Source organism: Vespula pensylvanica, chromosome 8 (genome assembly GCF_014466175.1).
Source record: "Vespula pensylvanica isolate Volc-1 chromosome 8, ASM1446617v1, whole genome shotgun sequence".
In the NCBI taxonomy this organism is placed as follows: domain Eukaryota; kingdom Metazoa; phylum Arthropoda; class Insecta; order Hymenoptera; family Vespidae; genus Vespula; species Vespula pensylvanica.
The window spans coordinates 5,085,445-5,107,436 of record NC_057692.1 but is presented as its reverse complement, the minus strand read 5'-3'; the positions used below and the strand labels follow the sequence as shown (position 1 = coordinate 5,107,436).

General features: G+C 31.2%; 2 protein-coding genes across 5 annotated transcripts; one reads left to right on the top strand and one right to left on the bottom strand.

The window, feature by feature from the left end:
- Positions 1-42: 42 nt before the first annotated feature.
- On the bottom strand, positions 43-10,263 carry LOC122631252 (mitogen-activated protein kinase kinase kinase 11-like). 3 transcript variants are annotated; one of them, XM_043816694.1, is made up of 15 exons: positions 9,680-10,263; positions 9,363-9,597; positions 9,069-9,286; positions 8,647-8,987; positions 8,366-8,546; positions 8,135-8,283; positions 7,880-8,052; positions 7,689-7,709; positions 7,314-7,560; positions 7,121-7,240; positions 6,487-6,690; positions 4,930-4,959; positions 1,754-2,165; positions 1,308-1,643; positions 43-1,201 (listed from the first exon to the last, which is right to left on the bottom strand). In XM_043816694.1, exons 1-15 carry the CDS (start codon positions 9,868-9,870, stop codon positions 475-477), a joined length of 3,585 nt encoding a protein of 1,194 aa, XP_043672629.1. In that variant the 5' UTR covers positions 9,871-10,263; the 3' UTR covers positions 43-474. The 3 variants fall into 3 exon arrangements, with proteins under 3 accessions (XP_043672629.1, XP_043672631.1, XP_043672630.1); XM_043816696.1 differs by lacking the exon at positions 4,930-4,959; XM_043816695.1 differs by lacking the exon at positions 7,689-7,709 and having other exon boundaries at positions 44-1,201.
- Positions 10,264-11,229: 966 nt separating this feature from the next.
- Positions 11,230-21,749, top strand: LOC122631251 (pecanex-like protein 1). 2 transcript variants are annotated; one of them, XM_043816691.1, is made up of 16 exons: positions 11,230-11,382; positions 11,572-11,818; positions 12,112-12,390; positions 12,566-12,918; positions 13,098-13,241; positions 13,324-13,571; positions 13,642-13,901; positions 14,006-14,074; positions 14,262-17,503; positions 17,587-18,048; positions 18,131-18,275; positions 18,356-18,614; positions 18,712-19,065; positions 19,139-19,251; positions 19,363-19,637; positions 19,788-21,749. In XM_043816691.1, the coding sequence occupies exons 1-16, from the start codon at positions 11,230-11,232 to the stop codon at positions 20,067-20,069; spliced, it is 6,885 nt and encodes a 2,294-aa protein (XP_043672626.1). In that variant the 3' UTR covers positions 20,070-21,749. The 2 variants fall into 2 exon arrangements, with proteins under 2 accessions (XP_043672626.1, XP_043672627.1); XM_043816692.1 differs by lacking the exon at positions 14,006-14,074.
- The last annotated feature ends 243 nt before the right edge of the window (positions 21,750-21,992 follow it).

Here is a 21,992-nt window from a genome sequence, read left to right as displayed (position 1 = left end):
AGATATTACAAATAATATATGAAACTGTTGTTTTAAATCATACTATATAAATGTAATTGTATGATGGTCATTTGAATATATATATATATATCTCTATTATTTTCATGAATTATTTTGTAATGTAAATTGTAGTGTAAGAGACACAATGATCCTTTATTCATTATAAATAGACTAATATCTTATTAGAATCTTCTCGATTATCTCAACTAACAAGTTAACTGGAATGTAAAATATGTAATTCTTAGTGTATAAGATTTTTTGCAATTATTATTATATGAAAACATTTTACAGGAGGCAGTGTTTTAATGACGTAGATCGTAATATATCGCACTTATAACATTCCCATTATAGTATTTCGCCGCATTCCATTAATCTTTCGGTTACTCAAAACACATTGTATGATATTCTCAAAATTAATAGATTATAGAGGCTATTAAGTCTTGCTATCTTCCCATTATTTTAAATAAGCCAGTGCTATGATAAAAATTCTCTTTCCAATTCAGAGATACTTGGTTTTCTATTTCTATTCGGACGTCGGTTAGCTTGTAAAGGTACCGTTGCATCTTGCGTTTGTCCATGTACAGGAATATCTAATAAGGTTTCTCTATGATCGCGTGAAACTCCATCTCGATCAAATGTTACAGGAGAAAATCGAACTCTACTTATAGAAATTTGACTATCTTTTGCTGAAACATAACTTGAATCTTCCGATGTTAATGAATCTGGTGGTGTAGGATTCGTGGGCGTACAAGACCCAGAATTATTTTTACTTGTACCTTTATTTGGGGAATTATAAGAATAATTAGATCGTTTCAAACTTGAACGTAATCGAGTCACTACCTCAAGATTACTTGGACGTTCTCCAGAATTCGAATTTGATTCGTGAGAATTTTGACGTGATAGAAATGTCGAACCATATTCATGATTAAGGATACCAGAATTATATAATGCTATATTTGAGATAATGTTGGATGATCGTTGATAATAGGAACCTGGTGGATATAAAGAGTAATTTTCTTCATCCTCTAAACGAAATGTTGGATTAATGTTACTCTGACTTGATGTACTTGCATTGGAAACGTTCGACGAGGTACGATGATGCGTGTACGAAGGAAGTCTGGATGCAGGTCGAGCAGTACTGTTTATACTACTCGGATTGTCATATGCATGTGGAAATTCAGGACAGTCTAACATTCGGTCACTATATATATATATAAAAAAAAAAAAAAAAAAGGAAAGAAAAATAAATGTTTTATTCCCTTGCTTTTTTCAGAAGAATATATCTTGAAATAATACTGAATACTTACTGATAATCCGGGTGTACAAAATAAGATGTATCTGGCGGGTTGCGTCTTACCGATGGAACAACTGCATACACTGGTGGTCCATAGTCAGGAAATGGTGCAACATTTCCCATGTAGATCGTAGGTCCCCTTTCTATACGTTCAACTCTACCCGTATCAGGTGGGTATGTATCTTCATTACTTGTACTACTACTTTTTCTACGTGGGCTTGGTGTTGGAGCATTAGAACCTGAACTACTGACATAATGTTGTGGAGAATCTGTAAACCGTAAAGGTTTATCTGGTATGACACTAGGTGGAAGACCTGGGGCTATACCACCCATATTACTCAAAAATGGCCTGTAACAAAAAGTATTATTTAATAAAAGTAAATTTCCTATTAAAAAATTCATTATATTGATATACATTATTAAAGTTTTGAAGTTTACACTCAGACCATAGAGGTGTACCTATAATGACGAGCTGGTCCATGATAAGTATTATGAGGGTAACCACTGCTTGAACTAAATTCATAGTCAGGACCAAGATAACCAGAATTACGATTTGATCCAGTTTCTGCATGAAACCACCATCTTGGTAGATCATCTTCGCATTCATTTAATCGTGGATGTAGTCTCGGATGAATTGGAGATATGTTTGACATTCGTACATCATACCCTGTTGCCACACCAGCCAACATGGCTGCGATATTGTATAATACCAGCTCAATTATGCTTAACTTTGGTTTTTTCATTTCACCATTGTAAAGAGTAGGCATAGGAACAGGCATTGGCATGATGTAAGGACCAGTCAATCCAGGTGTTAAAGGATAATCCGGTGTTACCCAGTCGGTTGAGAGATCAGATGGTAATGCTGTATAATCTATAAAAAAACAATCATATTTCCATAATAATAAATATATTGTCCACTTTAATATTTATTGATATCATTGTTATATTATGTAATATTTTTGCTACTTAAGTTAAAATGAGTTTGTATATATCAAATGAAATTGATTATTCATAATTATTTCATTACAATGGTTATTGAACAAGCACTTTTCAAATGCATCTGTGTGCCTTACCTTTATGAAGTATCTAATATAAAATTTGATTACTCCAGTAGTAATTTTTACCTTCAAAGACTTTTATTAATTAATAAAAAAGAAATATGTATAAGAAAAACATATATAAGCATAAATTATAGCATGCATGCTATTGCACTTGAAAAATGTTATCTATAGATATATTTTTGTTAGAAACTTATAAGATGATATTTTATTAAAATATATTGGATTTGGTTAGATAATTACAAAGATATTAATAATGTTACTTAAGTTAAAAATATCTAAAATATTATAATTGATTAAAATATTTAATTGGAGATCCTACTTGTTGAAAAAATTAGACTAATAAAGAAAACTTATTGCAAAGCAAACAATATTTAAGATGTAAGTGTAAGATATCTTTGAATTATTGTTTAATTGTTGTTGATGAATACATTGATATAAAGTGTGATACAATCCATTCATCTGAGATATACACTGTATAGGCAAAAGCTTCAATGTATCTCATATAATGTATGCAAAAGTTGTATCTTAATTTTACACATTAAATGAAATATTAAAAAATTGAAAAGGTATTATTAATAATTTAATTTAAATATGTACCTATTCTTACTTTAGCATTTATATATACTTTGTTTTGATATATAAATTTTAGCTTATACATCAAATAAAGAAAAAAAAAAAAAACATGTTCAACATGCACAATGATGCATATATTTTACGAAATGCAGATATTTTAATAAATGCAAGTGCAATATAGAGATAGGTCTATGTAAGCGGATGTGTACAAGTGCATAAACCTAATATCATTTGTATTTGTAATTTTTAGTTACAAGCATATCTTTAATTGTAATTTAGATGTATTCTAAAAATTTCAATTTCAATTGATTTGTTAGAAATAACAGTCCTTTCTGTGCTTTTTATATTATTCTGTAAATTATAGAATACAGAATATAATAGAATGAAGTGGAATACTTGCTTCGCAGAGTCAGTCCACGTTCGGAAGGATAGAAAAGGACCAAACCCAATTGGAGTTAATTAGGATTCTACTGGAAGCATGCAGGGAACTTTTTTACGCTCGGTTATTACTATGTACCCATAATATTTAAGATTGAAAATAATAAAAAAAGTAGGTAATGTTTTTCTTAGTTTCAGTAATGTATACCATATGTTTATACTTTATCGATAATAAAGATTTTATATGTAAATGTATTAAAATGTAATGTAAGCAAGTATTTAAATATATTAGAGACATATATGACTACAACATTGTTACATACAATAGACATATTAACAAATCACTTAATTTTCTGATCCTATTTAAAAAAGAAACAAGAAAAGAGAAGTAAAAAAAAAAAACCAAAATGAAATCACAGGACCGAGCGTAAAAACCCGAGAGAAAAACGAAAAAACAAAATTCAATGTGTCCAACTGAAAAGGTTTTATTGAAAAAATTTCTATGTCTAAATACAAGTGTGTGCTTGTGGTCCATATATAATATGTGATGTGTGCAAATTCGTTTTTTTTTAGAGATATTCGGAGTTTACTGTAAGTAATACTAAAACAAATCGCTGAAAGTTATACTAACAAGTAAACAATGTGCAATCAATTTAAATGCACATAAGGCAATAAAAATAGCATAACTACTTTAATTACGAACAGTATTTCGTATGTAAATCCTCTAATTCTGACTTAAGCTTCATTGTTATGACTATACAGACACAACTTAATAACGCTCTAACACAGGAATACTATTAGAGTAAAACTGCTGTAATGGCAGAAGCGCATAGTTCTTTTCACATAGTAGTAGATTGTTAGCTCTGCTTGTTAGAATGTTATATACTCCAAATAATATAAGAAAAGAACCAACACCAGAAAGGCTGCATTTTTTTTCTTTGAGCTTCTTTTTTCCCATCAGCTTACATTAAGGCAATAAATAATTTATAGATTATTCCAGGGTACCAAACACAAGACTGCAATCCTTGACAGTCACGTGTAAAAATAATCCTAGCACAATGAAATATTTGACTTTCTTTTAAATAAATCAGCCTATATTGACACCAACTTGTAATATTCTTCATAAAATACTTAAATTTATGTCTGGTCCCTCACCAAAGTTTATAAAGATCACTTTTTTTCAAAACTTGTAATAGTACATATTGTACTAAGTAATTTATTTTAATGGTTTTATTCTTAAAAAGGCAGAGCTCCGTTATCAAATAAAATAGCACAACTTTTTATTAAATATCTGAAAATAGCTTACATAAATTACGAGATGGATATCTAGGAGCATTGTTGTTGAATGAGCAGTAGACAATGACAAGAATCATTGATTGGTGTATTCATGCATTACGTTTATATGATCAAGTTTAAGCACAATCTACGTAATACAACTTAGCAAGATAAAAGTATTTTGTTATGAAAGTAAAAACACATTCTCTACTTGAGATCGTTGTTTCACTACATTACATAAAACTTTGTGGAAAGAAAATAGAAAAAAGGAAAAAAAAAAAGGAAAAAAAAAAAAAACCTTTCATATGAAAATCTATATAATTCTTGCAATATTATGAGAAAACTTACGAGTGGGATAAATGCTTTCCTCAGAAAGGCCTGTGATAAACAGAAGATATGCTTGTTATAATAAAAAATAATTCAAGATATATAGCAACTGAAGAAATTAGCTCATAAATCGATTTTTGAGTTTTAAATTCTAGTATTAAAAGTTAAATTCAAGATAATTGATTGCTGTTCATACAATCAGTTATATATAAAAAAAAAAAAAAAAAAAAAAAAAAATATATATATATGTATATTTAATAAAAATCTTTTATATAAATCTTTAATTACTTATAATTTGTTCGAAAAAATTTTTCCATTGCAACACTCTTAGAGGGTATAGGATCAATAGGAATTAAGTTCTTCAGAACTTTCTGAAAACGCCTGATAAAATGTTTTTTGAACTACTATCAGGATGTGAATGTTCACAAGTTTGAAGACAAGAACAACTAGGTGAAGCAAAAGTGACATTGTTAATATCATCTTTCACAGGACTATATAAACATTCATTACTTTTGGACTTTTGATTGAGTAAGGAATTCGGATCAAAGCTATGATCAAAAGATTGATCAGATTGATTCGACGATGTTTCTAATGTATTTACTACATTATCAAGTGACATTGGAGGCCTATTGGATTTGGTCTCTTGAAAATACCTTAACGAATTTTTCGACCTAGAACTATCGTTTGAATGTTCCGAATCAAAATTACAAAGTTCTGATTCTAAACTCTCAAAATCTATACCTTCGCGAGAATTTGCAGCTAAAAACTTAGGTACATTATTTTGATCAGAATCACGGCGACTAAATTGCGGAAAGGATATAATATTTTCCAAAACACTATATTCAACTTTAATAGCAGTTGATTTGTCATCGAGTGCATCACGACTACCCCATGCTTTTACTTTGTTAAACACTCTTAAAGGACTTCTGGAGACGCGTGATTTATGATGTGATTTTTTACCTATAGAATTTTCCGGACTTGATTCTAAACCATCTGCATCGTTAATCTTGATAGTAACCGAATTTTTTCTTTCCATGCTACGTGGAGAATTTAATGAACTTTTTCTCGAACCAGAAGGGGAACGAAAGAAGTCGGCTAACGATGCTAATCGTGATTCTGAACTATCCCTACGCTTCGATTCTTTCGATTTGCTTCTGTCACGTTTTTTATTCTTTACTCGTTTTGCAGTACCTACTAAAGTAGATGCTACGCTATGAACAAAATTTGTAGAATAAGAATGCTCTCCTTCACCCATTGCATATTTTGGGGACTTAGATGACATCGTTTTTAAAACACTTCCACCCGTGGGCATGATCTTCGTATAATTATCTAAAATTATTGAGTGCTCTTCTGAAAAGTGAGTCTTTAAATTGTTTTGTGATTTGTGCTGTATAACCATTGTTTCATATATATCATTATCCAACATACAAAAATCCTCCCCTACATTATAATGTGCCGTACCTGTGCTCTGCATAACATTATCGGAATTTTTGGAAATATCACTATAACTGCATCCTGGCTGATTGTTTGCTATTAAATTATTTGCTGAGGAGTACAATTTTCTGGAGGAGGGGTTACCTATTTCTTGCAGAAGCGGGGAACGATGTGCGCTTGCCAGCAAAGCTGTACGCAGTGGAGTCTTTTCAAGATCTGGCGCAGAACGAGACCACCGTTTGCCACCGGGCGATGCAGGATTTGGTGGCTGTGTGATTATAGCTCCACGCTCTCGTTGATGAAGAGTCGATGGTCCCCAAGTCTTACCCTTAACTCCATCTGCTGGTACTATAGACGGAAGACAAAAAACAAAACGCTACTCTACTAATACTAGCTACACATTTTCCTATCCTTTTCTTTTATTACATTTATCATTTTTATTCTTGCACATTATTCATAATTTTAAAAAACCGTGAATGTAATTATTTCGTAATTATGTGTTCATTTAAAACGACAGAAACTAATGTTTCTTGTAAATAGAAGAAAAATAGAGGAACTACTAATAATAATTTACATAAATACTTTTTTTGCTCACACCATGCTTGACAAGAAAATATAAAATAAGTATAAATATATCTACAAAGCGCAAACATTGGAAACATCTAATATGTTTAAGAAATTATGATCATATATAATGAAAACACATCTGTATAATTTGAAAACAAAATAACATGAATAATACCGTAACTTGAAAAAGTTAAAGAAAATGTTAACTCACATGCGATTGCACGAAGTCTTGGAATACTAGGTGAACCTGGTGGACTGTTTGGTTTTGATGGATTTCTACCTTTTCCTCTGTCTAAGGCCGTATGCTGAACAGTTATCGTGTGACGAAAATCTAAGCACCAAATATATCATATCTTTTATAACTATGGAAACTAAACAATATGATTAATAAGTAAAAAAATTACCTGAAGGAGCACTAATATTACTTCCTGGTTCTTTTTTATTCAATTTTAATCTAGACTTTTTAAATTTACCACGCCTTTTATTCGGCGTGGGTGTATTTTGTTGTTGAATTATCATCACTGTCAGTTCACGTTCTAATAAATCTATTTCACGAGCCGCTAACTCTTGTTCTCGTTGCCGCAAGTTTTCTTCGTGTTGTCGTTGTTGCACTTGTGCTTTTGTCAATTCCTCTTCTCTACAGCGCAATTCCTAAGAAATAAAAAATAAAATAACTTTATAAAAAAATTATACATCGTTGCGCTTCAACGTATCTGCTATTAGAAATAATTTAAAACTCGTATTATTATACACATCGTTGTTAAGAACTCGTATCTTACCTCTTCGAGAGAACGGCATGCCTTTGTATAGCATTTAAAATAATAATTAAATATTATTTTTATTATTATAAATATAAATTTTAATTGGATTCCGATAGTAAAATAAAAGTAATTATTTGGTTTTTATTTAGTATTTTATTTATACTACGTTACTATCGGAATATTATCTACGAATGTAATATTTTTATTACCTTCTCTTTCATGCGCAATCCATGAAGAACTTGCTCAATTTCAAGCCTCCAATCTTCTTGCATCGTATGAAATGATTCATGTGGTGTTGCTGCAAATGCACTACGTACTTCGTCTAATGCCAATAAAATTTCTGCAAAGCCAGGTCTGCAATGACTGTCTGATGACCAGCAAGCTGTATTACAATTATCAATGTTAATATTCATAATGTTGAGTACAAGATCTCGATAAAATATATTTTATTTTTTTATTTATACCTTCCATGAGACACCTCCATGGTTGAGGACATGTTGATGGGATTGGAAGTGTCAGTTTATTGACTGCAACACCATATGCTACAGCTAATGCATCTATACCTTTATAGGGTGTTTCACCAGTTAACAATTCCCATAAAAGTACACCATAACTGTGAATAGAAATGAATACTAATTTTTTAAGATTGAAACTAAATCAAGATCAGATCGAAAATAAATAAATTTAAAACTGACCTCCAAACATCACTAGCTTTACTAAAAGTACTTTTTTTAATAACTTCAGGTGCCATCCAGGCATATGTTCCTGCAGCTGACATACGTGTGGTTTTATAAACTTCTCTTGCCAATCCAAAATCTGTTATTTTTAGTGTTTTATATTGAAGATCATCATTTTCTATAGGTTCACTTAGTAACACTATATAATAAGAATATATTAAAAGTTAAAATTAATTTACTTTTAATAATTGAATTTATCAATAATCAATATAAAAAGATATGTATGTAGTATATCCTACCATTAGAACTCTTTAGGTCTCTATGAATAAGACTGACAGGTGCCTTATTATGAAGATAATCCATACCACGAGCAATTTGAATTGCCCAATCTACAAGAACGTCTGGTCTGATTTTTCTACCACTAAGAACTCTATTTAAACTACCTCCGCGAGCGTATTCCATGACAAGACACATGTTTGGCATTTTCAAGCAAACACCTTCTAATTGCACAATATTTTCATGTTTTAATAACCAAAATAATTTCGCTTCTTGTCTGACATTTTCTAATATTACACTAGGCTCCTCATCTGGATCCTGACGAGCTGCTTTGACAGCTACTTCATGCTTTTGCCAAAACCCTCTGTAATATAATAAGAGAGAAATAAGAATTTATATACATTTGTAATTAATATTCTTTGATATAATAATTAATGTCTCGTACCTATACACTTTACCAAAACCACCGACACCTATAACTTCTTCTAATTGCAATTCTTCAAAATCTATTTCAACCGGTTGAACTTTATCGATCACTGATGATACCCTATCAATGCTCTCTACCTCGGCAACAAAATTTGCTGGGAAAATACCAACTTTCCCATGAATTTTTCCTGTCCACCATCCCTCATCACCTGAGATTTTAGAGTCCTTAGACAAAACCTAATACAAGAAGTAAAACAATGCATTTACATTGAATATCATAAATATTATTATGACAGTTAAATATATTGCATACCTCAACAGTTTCACCTCTTTGTAAAGATAACTCATCTTCACCTTGAGCAACATAATCAAATAGTGCAGTGAAAATAGTTGAGCTATTATCTTGTCGTGATCGAGATGATGAATGTGTTCCATGGGATGGACTAGTTTGTTGAGAGACAGTTCTTGCAGTACCACCACTGTGTGTATCAGAAACACTGCTGTCAGACATATTGTTGCTGGACGTACGTCCATACAAATATCCGTAACTAAAAAAGAAAATCAAATTGCTTTTATATTTAATAGCTTATCATAGATATATCATTGAATCAATACAAAATGATAATTAACCTGGTGGAATGATTGTTCCCTCTGTTTCCAGATTGATATCGTGGAGACAAGGTGACTGTACTAGAAGAATGAGAATATGTGGAGCCATTCTCTGGATAAAGTAGAAACCGCTCGCTCCGATGACGAGCATCTGGTTGTCCGTGGTCCATCAAGGTAGACAAGCCCCTTGCCGATAGCCCGGCCGGCGGCATATGGATCAACACTTTCTGTAGTCTTTTTGTCCGTGCAAATCACAGTCTCTTTTTTTTGCACCTCTAGACGATATTTCGTCCCTTTGATTACACATCACACAAAAGAAAAAAGAAGTATCTCAAGATTTTTCCATTGAAACGAAAAGGAAGTAGCAAAGTTATTAATGAGTTCTCATTCATTCATTTTGCATAGTCTTAGAAAAATTATCAGACTTTGAAATAGCTTTATTTATGTATCAGGGAACTTTTAGTAATGCGCGTGTAACCGTAATGCATAGTTGTGACAGTTGTTAAACGTCATAGTAAAGAAATATTAGAGGGAGAATTCGAAAGAACGTACACGTTTCGCGACAATAAGCGGGGTGAAAGAACGTAATCGGTACCGCTACCACCCCGTGAATAAAAACAGTTTAGCAGGCACCGGCATTCTGGCTGAGGAATCCAGCAACGGCGCATAAGGGCTATCAAAAGTGATGTCAATTTTCTTCTTTGTCTCGGCGTAACCAGCGGACGATATTTCGAAGAGGATAGAAGGATGAGAAGATGCCTTAAAATCGTTTCTTCGAAGTGTCGCGTCAGGGTGTGTATACCCACAAGCCACTGTTGACGAGAACGATTCCTCTTCGCTTAAGTCTTCTCGTTAGTCGACGAGTAAGTCTCCGATGTGTCTTTCAAAGCATCGTGCTCGTCTCCACGAGGACGCGACGCTCCGCGTCAGTCCGCAGGATAAACGATAATTCCACATTTAATAAGAGAAAATTGATGAGCACTCATAGCGATAACCTAACGGACGCCATGTTTCGTTTGACGGCCCCACCGTTGACGTCGTGATACGTTCGACCGCGATTCACGGGTGGATATCCGAAAGGCTTTCCAACTTTAATGCAACTGCGATTCTTCGATAGTGTACCACCGATACAGAACAGAGCCTGTTCTCAATGCAACGATGACAAATCGAACGGCGGTCACACGAAAACGACGCGTTATCGATAAATTTTTCAAAATGATTTCACACGTGCTTTCATCCCTTCGCTTGACGTCTTCTTCTCATATTTCATTTTTAACGTAAAAAAAAAGTTTATGACAAACGATCGTACGATCGTTAAGGAGGGTTACATCCACTCTTGTACTTCGAACCATGTGGTTTATGATCGCGATCATCTGAGAAATGAAGATGGCTGCGGAGCCACTGAATCGTGTGCGCCAAATCCATTGATTAATAAGAGAAAGACCAAGATGAGATTCGTTGTCACCTTTTCGCTTGCCACGCGTTTTTTCTTATAGAGAGGATAAGACAAGTATAAAACCGTTGATCGCCAAGTGATGGGAAAATGGTGAGGAAGTGCTTTTACTATTGGTATGGGTTCGCAAACGCTGGAAATTTTAAGACAAGGCGTCTGGGCGAGCCTGACAGGAGGCTGGTTTTACGATCCACATCTCGATGTTTTCTCAAATACCTTTCATCTTTATGTCTGGCTGTTTTTGCTTTGTCTTCCATTTACGATATATCTCGTAAGTAATCATTGTGTATGTTGTTCATTTTACAATCAATAATCTAAGAATAATATTTAGATTTTTTTTTTTTATACCATGTTGAAACTGTAATACGCTATTATTTTATATGCTTATATTTACATATTAAATATTTGAAAGAATGAAGATTTTTTTTATAAACCTTTCATTAACAATTTTGTATTTTAGTATTTTCCACCAACATTATATGTTTGGTTAGCTTATTGTTCATCCATTGTTGTATTATTTGGCACAATAAAGTGTATAAATCATGCGTTGCACTGTGTCTATGATACAACTGAATGTTTGGAAGAACCAGGTCAATCTATCAGTCAACAGAAATCTGAAAGCGAGAAAAGACGTGTGGCACGTAATAAACATAGAGAACAATTACAAGATCAAGTGGATCATGGTATAGAACTTCAAGTTTTAAATGGTATTTATATAAAAGATTTTAATTTTGATATTATATAACTATGCGAGTTAAACAAATGAATTTTTTTTATACAATGGAAATAATGAATATGTACTTTTTATATTTTATTCTAAGAGCTTCATATTTCATGTTTATTTATTATCTTTTTTTATCTTTATTTCTATATAATAAAAAAATATAAAATAGATTAAATCTATAATTAATGTATCTTTTCTTATAAGTTTCTGTTATATCAAAATTTTTGTAGATTTGCAATTAAATTTATTGGAAACTATTATTGATCATACTTATAGGTAAAACTGATACTCCACCTGTGGAATGTTCATCCCGTAACTCTTTTATAGAGTCCAATATACAAAATGCAGATGCCGATAGTATAACATCAGAATATAATAGAGAAAAACCTAGTTCTACCATAGATTTAAAAGTTGAAATACATAGAAAAAATAGTTCAGAAAGTTCAGAAGAAGCACAACAATTAAGCAAACCCATGGTAACAAGTATTAATGTACATGAAGCAGAATTAGTTTCTGCTCAATACCATGAACCGCGTTTTAGGAATATAATAAATGGTAATTTACTAATAATATAATCATTTACAGTGACTTTCAGAGCTTTATAAATAATGAAATATAATCTGAGCAGACAATACAATAAATTAAGATTGAGATAGAATAAATTAACATTTATGATGATTAATAAAATAATATTGTGATTTGCAAAATTATATATATTAATTATATCTAGAATGGCGATTGAAGCGACAAAAATGTGTGGTGATAGCGGAAGAAGATCGACCAGGTCCACGTAAATTGTGTAGACATGCATCTGAAGATTCTAGAAATCGACACTCAAAACAGGGTAGCCTTGGAAAAACTGGGTCTGAGAGCCAAATAAAACAAACTAGTTCCTTAGAATTAGAACATCATGGTGATGATTATGCTTATTGGAAATCGAATCAAAGTGTTCGAAGACTTAATTCAAACTCAATTCCAATGGAAACTCATTTAATGAATGATCATCCACAAAGTCTTGAAATTATATCAAAGAAAGAAGATGCAGACAAGAATAAAATCTCATCACATCCTCAATCATTAGAGGTAATAATTTTTCCTTTTTTTTTTTTTTGTTCTTTTTTTTATAATTTTTATGCATGTTTATTATTCTATATAAATGTATACATAAGACAATTTATATTCTTTATATTTTGTATGTTATATATATATTTTTTTTTATTTTGTTTTTTCATTTTTTAATATCATTGTACTTCAATTATTAGGTGATTACGAAAAAGCCACATCAGCAACTTATTCATCCACAAAGTCTTGAAACTATTGGTGCAACTAACAAAAATGTAAATATTACAGATGATAATAATCTACCTTTACATCCACAAAGTCTTGAAACAATTAATACTAAAAAGGTATGTTTAATGGAAAATTTAAATACAGTTATTCTTTATAAATATTTCTTGATATCAGTAATCTATTATTCCTTTTATAAAGGTTTTACCTCAGAATACCTTAACAAGGAATCAATTACAATTATTACCATATCTCAGTTATGGATCTGAAATAGTACATCCAATAGCAGAACAAAGTGATGAACAATTTGCTAATGAAAGTTCGGGTGGCTTTAGTCTTGGAGATTCATATAGTCCATTATTGACTAGAAAAACAACGAATGACAACACTACCACTTCTAATCGTGACAGAAGTCTTAGTACTGGTAGATTTGATGATAGATTTTCAAGGTAATTATTTAATTATTAAATAATGAAATTGTTGTGTTATAACAATATAAGACTAAAAAATTGTTTTCAGATTTAATGGTGATACTGTAGTTGACAATGATTCTGCAAACTCTCGTGATGCACTTCTTGAAGAACCAAAATCTAGTGTTAAAAGAAGATACAGTAATGCAAGTCAAAGTAGTCATGAATATTCTGATGGAGAGAGACATAAAGATAAACGACATGATAAAACGAAAAATATAGAAGACCCTTTAAACTCGGGCAGTGTTGTTGGAATAGACTGGTTATTCGAAAGTAGTGATTGCCCAATTGAACCATGGACAAGTAAGAGTAAGTATAATTAATGACACTTTCGTTTAAAAAGGATTGTCAAAGGGTAGTGCTTCTTAATTTTATGTGTTGCATTATTATCTTCTTTTAATTTGTGCTGCCAGTATTTTGGACTTTTACTCGATCTGATGATACGGATACATCAGAAAGTCTACAGACAGCTAGTACTGATTGTAAGTTGGTGGTATTCTGAATTTAGTATATGCAAAAATTAATTATATGTTTTTATTAGTATATTAAAAACTAATTACGTAAATATAGAACAAAATAGAATAGTCGTATAAATCATCGATCGATCAAACTTTTCTATTTTCTGAATGTTAAATAAAATGGAAAAACTTTTTTGTTTTTTTTTTACAGATCTCCATGCAAAAGAACCAGATTCGGGTTCATCTAGTACAACAACTTTAAGCATAGAAAATGAAGTAAAACGAAAATTACTTCCACAATTGGAAATAGATAATAAACGTCATCAAGGTGCCATTCCAAAACAAAGCCGTCCAAAACCTGCACAAGAAACAGCAGATGACAACATTTCTTGCATTGAACAAATCAGACCAAAACCAAAACGAACAATGGAAATTCGTAAAGAAAAAGATAGACGAGAAACGAAATTTGAGCAAACCACTGGTTCAAATAACGAGTTGAGCACGCTATTACCTAGTCCTGCACCCCCATTATTGGCTGCATTATTAAATTCTGGCAGAGATTTGTCTGCTCAGTCCAGTACTGTATCTGATCTCAGACCTAATCGTAACTCTGAAACTAGAAATTCTCGAGCAAGGCAGAGTCGCTTGAAACGTTCGAATAGAACTCATAGAGGACCAAGGCCTACTAGAGATGATAATGTTGTACCATTGACTGCTCTGTTTGGTTTAATATCTAATGGAGAATGTCATTTAGCGACTAATCATAATGACACGTCTGAAGGGGCTGTGCATTATTTTCGAGATGATAATGGAGGATGGTTGGCATATACTTTTGATGAAAAAGGTTCTGGTCTTGCTACAGCAACACAAATTCCTTCAAGTAATAATGAAAAATTGTTGAATACTTTATTGCGTCAACAACTTAATCAAAATTTACATTATGATGCAAATTGGGAATTAACAGATTCATTAAGCAATAGTTATAGCAGTTTATCTTTAAATTCTGCTGGTTTGACAGTTATCATAGATACACCACCCGTCTTATCAAGTCCAGCGAGCAATCAGACCAAAACACAAAATTCATTGCCATCAAATTTAATTTCTTCAAATGCTGGAAGCTCAAGCCAATGTCCAGTGGGAAATCCAGAATGTGATCAGCTTCGTCATACTCTTATTTCGCGTTCAGACTCAATGGCAGAAAGAAATCGCAGATTACATAGTTTATTAGGAAATTTTAATTTATATTCTTACTCATCAGATTCCAATAATCGCGTGCCCGTATTAACATTGCCTGCGCATCAAGAAGCTGACATAAACTCAAGTTTATCTTGGAATCGTTTTATAGACGGTTTAGATGGATCTGATACAAAACCTAAGCAAACAAGGCATTATTACAAGTGGAAAATAGGAAGATTGCCACATATCAAAGTGCGATTTGATAGACTGTCATTGTTAGCTCTACTCGATCGTAATTTAACTACTCTAGAAACAATTGTTTCTACATTATTAGCTGTGATTGTTGCAGGTTTAGGTTTAATTTTGCTTCAGCAAGGGTTTTATCGAGATATCTTTGCTTTTATGTTTTGTTTTGTAACTGCTGGTTGTCAATATTCTTTATTAAAATCAGTTCAACCAGATGCTGCATCCCCGACACATGGTTTTAATCGTATCATAGTGTTTTCTAGGCCAGTATATTATATATTATGTTCAGGATTTATTTTAATCTTTAATGAATCATTAAGGAATTTTAAAAGTTCAGAATTTCGCGTATATGGTTTACGTGTTGTTGATTGTGACGTCATATTACAAATAAGGAATGTTTTACTAATTTTTCTTCTTTGCTTCCCGATTGTATTCTCATTAGGTTTGTTTCCACAGATAAACACTTTCCTAATGTATCTCTGTGAGCATTTAGATATTCACTTATTTGGTGGAAATGCTGCTACCAGTCTGGTGTCTTCTATATACTGTCTTGCTCGTAGTATAATCACTGTCATTATATTATATGGATTTGCATATGGTGCTCTTACTGAACCTAAATCTTCACAACATATCTTATTTTCTATTTTTGCTGGATTACTTGTAGCTATATCTTACCATCTAAGTAGATCATCTTCAGATCCTAGTGTTATTTGGGACATTGTGAAGTCAAATCTTTGGCCTCCAGAAATGTACATTGAAGAGAAAGAAGCAAAGATTATAGAAAATACAACTCATAGAGATAATTTAACTACAACCTATAAAGAAGCTAAAATTAGAACTTCTGGTAGAAAAAAAGATGTAAAAATAAAAGTTGGAGAACAGATGTCTGATTCAGAATTAGTTGATCCTCTTCCAGAAAAATTACGTGCAACTGTTAATGCCAGACTGAAAAATGATCTAATTGTCTGTGCTGTGATCGGAATTTTATCCTTTGGAATTCACTGTTCTACAGTATTCACTGCTTTACAACCAGAATTAAATCCTGTATTGTGGGGTATAGTCAGTTGCTTAGGATTTCTTTTGCATTATGTAGTACCACAGCTTAGAAAACAATTACCATGGTTGTGTCTTGCAAGACCTGTCTTACGTAGTCACGAACATGCACAATTTGAAGTACGCGAGCCAGTCAAAATTATGTGGTTTGAGAAAGCTTATGTTTGTTTATGTTTTCTTGAAAGAAACATTCTTTATCCTATTGTATTCTTAGGTGCACTTACTGAATGTTCATCAAAAATAGTATCGAAATTTGGAGAAAGTATTGGAGCCTTGATCATCGTTATATGCGGCTTAAAATCTTTACGCTCGGCATATTCTGATCCATCAACTCGTTATTTAGTCCTTGTTTTCGCTGTCCTTTTTTTTAAAATAGATTTTCGTGATTTAAGTGAAACGTTTTTAGTAGATTATTTTGTAACAGGTATAGCATTTGCAAAAATTTATGAATTGTTATTGAAAATAAGATTTATTGTGACATATATCGCACCATGGCAAATTACTTGGGGTAGTGCTTTTCATGCCTTTGCTCAACCATTCTCCGTTCCACATTCTGCAATGCTTTTTCTTCAAGCAGGTATATCTGCTATGTTAAGTACCCCATTAAATCCACTTTTAGGAAGTGCAATTTTTATATCATCGTATGTACGTCCAGTTAAATTCTGGGAACGTGACTATAAAACAAGAAGAGTTGATCACTCAAATACTCGAATGTCTTCACATTTAGATCGTAATTTAGGTGCAGATGATAATAATTTAAATTCTATATTTTATGAACAATTGACACGGTCTCTTCAGCATAGTCTTTATGGTGATCTTGCTCTTGGTCGTTGGGGTAATGTAGAGCAAGGAGATTGCTTTCTTTTAGCATCTGATTATCTAAATTGTTTAGTACATATAGTGCAGTTAGGAAACGGTTTAGTTACTTTTCAATTAAGGGGTCTTGAGTTCAGAGGAACATACTGTCAACAAAGAGAGGTATTATTTATGTGACTATGCATTAACTATTGTTTTATATATTTGATATCTAATTTTTTCTTTTTCTTTTTTCTCTTTTTTAGGTCGAAGCAATATCTGAAGGTATTGAAGATAATGATAATTGTTGTTGTTGTGAAATGGGACATTTTTCAAATGTACTTAGTGTCAATGCAGCTTTTAGTCAGAGATGGCTTGCTTGGGAAGTTGCAAGTGCCAAGTATGTACTTGAAAGTTACTCGATTTCGGATAATTCAGCTGTGTCAATGCTGCAAGTCTATGAATTTCGTAAAGTATTAATTACTTATTATGTCAAAAGTATTGTTTTCTATGCTCTTAAGTCTCCAAAATTAAAAACTTGGTTGGAGAATCAAGATATCATTGATGCACTTAAAACAACATTGGATAAAAATTTCGCGGATCTTGACCCTGTCTTCAATATGAATATTGACGAAGACTTCGACTTTAGAGCAAGTGGTATTACAAGAAGTAGTTTTTGTAATGTTTACCTTGATTGGATACAATATTGTGCAACTAAGCATGATAAGGTACTTTTTTTACCATTCACTTTATATGATACATTATTATTTTTAGGTATATTTTGATATTTCATTGTACATGTTTTTTCAGTCAATGGAAAGAACACGTGATTCAAATTTGGTATCACTTTGCCTGGGACTAAGTCTTTTGGGAAGACGCGTTTTAGGAGCAGCTTCTCACAACACTGTGTCAAGCGTCGAATTCTTTTTATATGGTCTACATGCACTGTTTAAAGGTTTAACTATTTAACCGTTTATCTTTATCTCATTATATATTGATATCACTATTTATTTCATATATTTTATTATGATATAGGAGATTTTCGAATAACATCGCCACGAGACGAATGGGTACTTCATGATGTTGAATTACTAAGAAGTGTTGTAGCTAAAGGTGTAAGAATGGCTTTAAAATTACATCAAGATCATTTTATGAGTTCAGAACAATACATAGAATGCTCTGCTCTTTATGAAGCCATTGACAATCATGATAAAAATCTTGTGATTAGTCACGAAGCTGATCCTTTATGGAGAAATGCTGTTTTAAGTGGAGCACCTAGTCTTTTGGCACTTAGGTATATAAAATATATATATAAACTATTTAAATTTTAAATATATAAACTATTTAAATTTAAAAAAATGAATAGTAATTGATTATATATTGTTTCTCAGGCATGTACTTGATGATGGTATTGATGAATATAAAGTAATAATGCTTAATAAACGTTACTTAAGCTTTCGAGTAATTAAAATGAATCGCGAATGTGTTCGAGGTCTTTGGGCTGGTCAGCAACAAGAATTAGTATATTTAAGAAATCGAAATCCTGAACGCGGTTCTATACAAAATGCGAAGCAGGCATTGAGAAATATAATTAATAGTTCTTGTGATCAACCTATTGGATATCCAATTTATGTTTCGCCATTAACTACCAGTTATGCAGAAACTAATGAACAGTTATGTTCCATAGTTGGAGGTCCTTTAAGTTTTGGTACCATTAAATCAACTGTGTTAAAATTATGGCGAAGGTATAGCCACTGTATTACATATATATAGAATTTTATATTATGAATACAAATATGACTAATATTTACATTTCAGAGTAAGAAGAAGATGTGGTCAAGGGTGTTCATCGGGTGGAACAGGATCGCAAGATGATGGAGGTTTTGGAAATGATGGAGTATACTCTATGACCACATACAATATCCACTCTGGTATGCAGAAACATGATATTATATATATATATATATATATATATATATATATATATATATATATATATATCCATGAATACTCTCGTAATCACTTATCTATCTATATAACAGGATATGGACAATCAGGTCATAATACATCGGGATCACAATCAATGGAATCTGGATGTCAAATTGGTGGTTCAACAGGACGTGGTTCTTTAGGTCGAGCAAACACAAGTTCTCTTGGTGGTAACAGAGGTTCACTTGCTTCTGTTGGGAAACCCACTAGTTCAACACTTGCCAGTTTGGCTGGTCTTCTTAGTAATAGTGACATCAAAACTGAAAGTAAAAGTGAAACAAGTTTTTCTAATAAACTTGACAAAGAAGAAGTGTTTCAGAGAGTTCGTGTAAGTATAAAAAACAATTATCTTAAAATTCTAGTTTGATTAATCTCTTTTTCCCAATTTGTTTGATGTATACTTTTGAAATTAATTAATTAACAATTAATTTATTTATTTTTCGCACTAAATATTTTATTTGTTTTATTTACTTGATAGATTATGGACCCGAATCAAGTATATGATGCAATTAATCTTGGTCGTCGAATAGATGTAATTTGGCCAGATGAAAAAATGAGACAGCAAGGTGGTCGGTCGGGTTGGCAACATTGGGTACCAGAAAGAGGAATGGAAGGATGTGTTGTTCACCGTTGGTCTCCAAATCATCGCGATCCTAATCGTCGATCACACGTTGATAAAGTTATATTGCTTGTTAAAATCGATGACAAATATGTTCCAATAGCAGAACAAGGCGTACGAGATCTGGGTGCAGAAGTTTAGTCAAATATTTTTCCATATATTATAAAATCATATTCTAATAATTCTTATAGATCAATTTTTTAATCTATATATTACAATAATATATTAAAGTGTCGATTGTGGTAAATGCATTCCAGTTTGGTAAAAACATAGACTATTCTGAGTCACAAGAATATTTTTAAATTAATTTATCATTGATAAAAAAACAAACTTCTTTTGAATGATTATTTTTTATATAGTCAAGTATAATAATGCAATAATTCATTTTAGATAATAATCTTTTCATTTCGTATAACATCCCTGGAATAGAATCGAAAACTATCATAAATACCAACAAATAATAGAAAATATTTAATCCCGAGGATATGAAACTCATTTATAGACAGATATATTTTAATACTTTTTAACAAAGTCAACCACAGAAATACTATTTTTCTTAATTTTCAAGAAAACATAGAAATAATTATTGAGTTATGGAGTGCAAAGTAAATTGTATCATGTTGTATCATATTGTGTATTATATTACTATTAGTTGACTTACGAAATAGCATATAAATATGATGCTACTTGTTGTTAAATAAGTTGTAAAATTGCTTTTATAGGGTAAATATTGAATATATTCATTCTTTGTTAATTTATGACTTTAAAAAATGTACATAATTTTAATAATTCAAATATGATGTAGTAGGTACTACATTCTATTTGAACTACATATTTCTGCTGTCATTATTAAATAGAATGAATGTATCCAATAACAACAAGAGGCATCAATAGAAAATTGTACATAAAATTATTTGTGTTTTTCTACATTTTGTTATATTTTTTTTAACTACTTGGTAGGGATGGATTGTAAATTGTAAATAAGAACACATTTTCCAAATTAAAGCGTCCAAATGTATCTAATGAATGTGTAATTTCATGGGGCCATACATTTGCCTCTACAGTACATATCGGTAAACTAAAACCAATAACATCTTATCTGTAATTTAAATACAGTTTTATTTTTATGAGTAATATAATTTTTGAAGTTATTTAGAAACGCGCAATAGAAGTAATAGTAGTATTAAGAAATTTTCATTCATTATTGTAATATATTGTAAAATATTTTGTTATCATAACATTAAGTGCATGTTATAATATTCAAAGTTTTTCATTTGAAATTAAGATATTCCATTTACAATACTTACTAGTTTGTTTATATTAGTACAGATCAGGTGTTATGTGCAAATGTTAAATAATTACAAAACACCCACACACACAATATATATATATATATATATATATATATATATATACACACATACATATATATATATATACCGGTTATCTAAATAATAAGAATTATAAGATTACTTGCAAAAATTTCTTAAATTTTGCTATAAATTTTTCTTATTAAATAATTGTTCAATTATGTTAATAACTTTTTGCAAGTAATCAATGAAGAGTCACAATAATGCCTTATCATGGTGTTTTAAATGCACCTGACTGATAAAAAACTTAGCTAGTCTTTTAATTAATAACACTTACATATTGCTTGCTGCCGAAACAAAAAGATACAAGCTCTATTATTAGAGATGACATGGATTGATAACTTTATTATATTGCTGGCTTAGTTTCATACATAGCTTGTACAGAATTGTTTTATGATTAAGAATAAATATAAAATTTTAATCAAATTAGATATTACTCTATTTGCATACCTGCATTTAAATATGACATTTATATTTTAATTTCAATAATCTTTAATATGTTATTATATTTTTACTTACATCTTTACATCTATGTTTCAATATAAAAGCATAAAAATAAAATAAAATAGATAAATAATGTCACAAGTGCACTCTATGTTTGAATAAACATCTTGAATTGTAATAAAAACAACTGATATTTTATGTAAATAAACAAATTAACCACTTTATAGCTTTGTTATATTAGTATGATCTT

What these genes read in the sequence shown, in the direction of transcription:
- LOC122631252 (XM_043816694.1), bottom strand. Translation starts at nt 9,870, where the DNA reads ATGCCGCCGGCCGGGCTATCGGCAAGGGGCTTGTCTACCTTGATGGAC. An exon ending in ATGGAGGTGTCTCATGGAAG is followed by an intron (nt 8,053 to 8,134) that starts GTATAAATAAAA and finishes ATTGTAATACAG; the next exon opens with CTTGCTGGTCATCAGACAGT. An exon ending in GGACCAGCTCGTCATTATAG is followed by an intron (nt 1,644 to 1,753) that starts GTACACCTCTAT and finishes TTTTTGTTACAG; the next exon opens with GCCATTTTTGAGTAATATGG.
- LOC122631251 (XM_043816691.1), top strand. Translation starts at nt 11,230, where the DNA reads ATGGGTTCGCAAACGCTGGAAATTTTAAGACAAGGCGTCTGGGCGAGC. An exon ending in TTCCATTTACGATATATCTC is followed by an intron (nt 11,383 to 11,571) that starts GTAAGTAATCAT and finishes TTTGTATTTTAG; the next exon opens with TATTTTCCACCAACATTATA. An exon ending in AGAACTTCAAGTTTTAAATG is followed by an intron (nt 11,819 to 12,111) that starts GTATTTATATAA and finishes TCATACTTATAG; the next exon opens with GTAAAACTGATACTCCACCT.